At 51.0% G+C, this 3,565-nt stretch overlaps 1 protein-coding gene across 1 annotated transcript; it reads right to left on the minus strand.

The window, feature by feature from the left end:
- Nucleotides 1–1,249: 1,249 nt before the first annotated feature.
- LOC145419028 (histone H2A-like) lies at nt 1,250–1,621 on the minus strand. Its single transcript, XM_080287274.1, has one exon. The coding sequence runs from the start codon at nt 1,619–1,621 to the stop codon at nt 1,250–1,252; it is 372 nt and encodes a 123-aa protein (XP_080143400.1).
- Between the last annotated feature and the right edge of the window lie 1,944 nt (nt 1,622–3,565).

The following is a 3,565-nucleotide window of genomic DNA, read 5'->3' on the forward strand; positions in this document are numbered from 1 at the left end:
CCTTATTAATTAATCTGATTCATGCGTTCACGCTTGGCTGCACACAGCCTAGCATTAGAGCAGTGTCTTCCCAGCCAGCTTCAGTATCGTGTGTGTGTGTACACTCTCTCTCTCTCCCCAGTCATATTTTTGTATAGAGAGAACACGTCGGTGTCTCTAAGCCAAGCTGGCGTTTTCATTTAAGTTCATTTTATTCTTTTGTTTGCTGACTGAGGGAAGTAGCTATTTTATTTGATTTTTGTGACCGTGTTGTCTTTGGAGGGCCAGGCTGGCTCACCGTGGTCCTCTCGCTGCCTTTATTAACGTTCCCCAACACACGTACATACACACACACACCTAACCCCTACACAGTTCAATCCCATCTCCTTGCAGAAGGCTAGTGAGAACTATCGTGAGCTATCAACTGCGTTCCCCCTTGGACACGGGTTAAGTAGAAATTCGTCACCACCAGAAATAAGTGGGAGGTGTTCCTGTAGACTGTCTCGGGCGGTATTATTTCCGGTAGTGACGATAGTAGGCTAGACCCAGAGGTAGGCTGTTCCGTTTGTTACTATCAAAGTACAGAGTGTTGCGTACTTAAGTGATAATTCTTCCATTGCGCAGTTTTTCTCTAGTTTATGGAGTGTGAGTGCCGGGGTCTGCGTTATTTTCTCAACGCAGTGGATGCCGATCATCTAAAACTACCTTGTTGTCTTTTTGTAATAGCCCCGGGCTGGCGCTACCGTAACAATATATGCATATATATATATACTGTTGAATACATCACCATATCTTCTGTCACTGAACGACTTTGTCCATTCCTTCGATGGTGGGAGAATAGCCATCATCATCACCTATGTTTTCATTCATCCACCCGGCCAGGCAGTTAGTTATTTAGGAGGCATAATTATACAGTACAATATTATGTAGGTGCAGTTGGGAACGGGACAAGACGCTATGTAGTAGTGGGAATAATATTATTATTTTTATTATTAATCGACCTTCACTGATGTCAGTAGCCTCTTACATGCAACCGAACGTAAATATAGCCACAAACACATGCCAGCATTCAACACATCCCACATTCTACGCACATACATACAGACAAACACATACAGTATACCAACACATCCATACACAAACATGATTGATGATGATGATGATGATGTTGGGCAATGCCAAAGTCTATTCTCTCTCAAGAAACGAATGTGGCTCCTAAAGGAGCCGATGGAGGTGAAGAAGAAGAAGAAGAAGAATTTCTTGGAAGTGTTTACTTCTTCTCCGTCTTCTTGGGGAGCAGCACAGCCTGGATGTTAGGCAGGACACCTCCCTGGGTGATGGTGACGCCAGAGAAGAGCTTGTTGAGCTCCTCGTCATTACGGATAGCCAACTGCAGGTGACGGGGAATGATACGAGTCTTCTTGTTGTCACGGGCTGCGTTGCCAGCCAGCTCAAGCACTTCAGCTGCTAGGTACTCCATGACTGCAGCCAAGTAAACGGGGGCACCAGCACCCACACGCTCGGCGTAATTGCCTTTACGAAGGAGACGGTGGATCCTGCCGACGGGGAACTGGAGCCCAGCCCTGCTAGATTGGGACTTGGACTTTCCCTTCACCTTGCCTCCCTTGCCACGTCCGGACATGGTAGTAGTAGTATCGTCTTCGTCGTTGCTGAAGTAGGAAGTCCTTCAGGTGAAGACTAATGCGTCACCCCACCATTGTGTTGTTGTTGGGATATTTGCCCCACCAAATATGGTGGGGACACAGGCAAACAAGAGAGCCCGTCAGAGGTGTGCATGAGGCGCAAACCTTGAATTATCGAGGGGGAGGGTAGTCCCTGACCGTTTGGAGTAGAATATGGAGGGGAGCATGGGCGACAATGCCAGCAGCACCCATAGTCATCTCCAGACCGTGCTAGTGCTGTGGCAGGTTGAGGCCTAAGCATGGTAGTGGCAGGGCAGTGAAGCAGATAGTGAATGAGCGCCTCCATAGAACTAGCTAGACAGTGGGTACACGGTTCTGGCTCTGTGCCCATAATCTGCCTGTAGCCAGGGAACCCCAGACGCAAGCGCCTGAGCGGCACTAGAAGATAATTAGGTGTACTCGGAGGAGGTGACAGCAGGGAATAGGACGTGGCAGTGGCATACCAGGTAGCCGAGCGAGAGCCCTCCGTTACCCAAAGCCGATGATCCTCTATGGATTGCCTGCCGATTGTAGCATTTAGAGTGCAGATGAGGTGCAATGGGCCGGGGCGCAGTGAAAATGTTATATCAGGGAGAGAGCAAGCTGCCCGTGCTGCACCATCCGCAAGCTCATTGCCGCGGATACCAACATGTCCAGGGAGCCAGTGGAGGATAATATTAGCACCCCTGCGGACAAGAAGGGATACAAATGTATAAATGGCCATGAGAAGATAGTCTCGAAGGGAAAAGGAGCGGAGTCTGTGCAGGGAGGAAAGAGAGTCAGTATGAATAATGACTCGGTGGTGATGATGGTGATGGGCATGTCGCAAGGCACCCAAGATGGCAGCAAGCTCTGCTTGGAAAGCTGAGACACCCTGGGAGAGTCACCAAGACTCTACCAGTTGGCCAGAAACAAAGGCCACCCCAGCAGAGCCATCAGATGAAATTGAGCCATCAGTGAAGTAGACGGCCGAGTCCGGTAAGGCTAGAGTTGCTACTCGGCTTAGACCCTCCTGACGGAGGAGTGCAGGAAGGGAGGAGCGAGGTTTAGCCTCCGAGGGACCAAAAAAGTGAAAAAGCGGGGGATCCCATGGTGGTGGTGGTTCCACGTATCCCGGAAAAGGGGAGTCAGGATCCTGACAGAGGCTCTCTGCAGCTCCCAACCCATGAACAATGGCAGCTGTAATGCGGGCCCAGTCACGCTGAGGGGCCTGTGCAGGTGGTCGACACATGAGCCTTTTTAAGAGTGCCGAGACAGGCAGGTGGGGCCGGCACTGCACCAGCTGTAGAGTGATGAGCACCACTCGTAGCGCAATACGACGTGCCAGAGATGGCAAGCCACCCTCCATTCGCAGATTAACAACCCGGGTCCAACGTGGAGCACCCAGCATGACTCGGAGGGCATCATTCTGGATGACCTCCAGAGATCGAGACACTGGTGCAGTGAGGCTAGTCAGACAGATGGCGCTGTAGTCCATCAGAGATCGGATGGCGTGAATATAAAAAGTCCGGAGGACAGAAAGTGATGCCCCGAAACTCCGCCTGGAGAGATATCTAAGAGCAGCCATTCGGGTGGAAGCACGTTCCCTCAGATACCGAACGTGACACGCAATGGTGAGACCCCCATCTAGCCAGACCCCCAGATACTGGTGGACGGTGACCCGGGAGATCTGATGACCTCCAAGCAGCAGTGGAAAGTCGGGGGGGCGGAGGCCAAAAGGCAGACACTTCGTCTTGGCGAAATTGATCTTTAGGCCTAGCTCAGTGCACTTGGCATGCAGCCGAGAAAGGGCCACGTCCTCCTGTGTGTAGCAGTCTTTCCTCGTAAAGACGAGTGCCAGATCATCAGCATAGCAGAGAAGAGTTATGCCAGGCCCATATTCCACAGTTAGGAGCTCCTCCATC

The sequence above is a fragment of the Coenobita brevimanus genome, chromosome 117, assembly GCF_032717465.1.
Source record: "Coenobita brevimanus isolate Jiangsu-jjx chromosome 117, ASM3271746v2, whole genome shotgun sequence".
In the NCBI taxonomy this organism is placed as follows: Eukaryota; Metazoa; Arthropoda; class Malacostraca; order Decapoda; family Coenobitidae; genus Coenobita; species Coenobita brevimanus.

Bases quoted from the DNA above. Each gene is read 5' to 3' on its own strand.
- LOC145419028 (XM_080287274.1), bottom strand. From the start codon at position 1,621: ATGTCCGGACGTGGCAAGGGAGGCAAGGTGAAGGGAAAGTCCAAGTCC.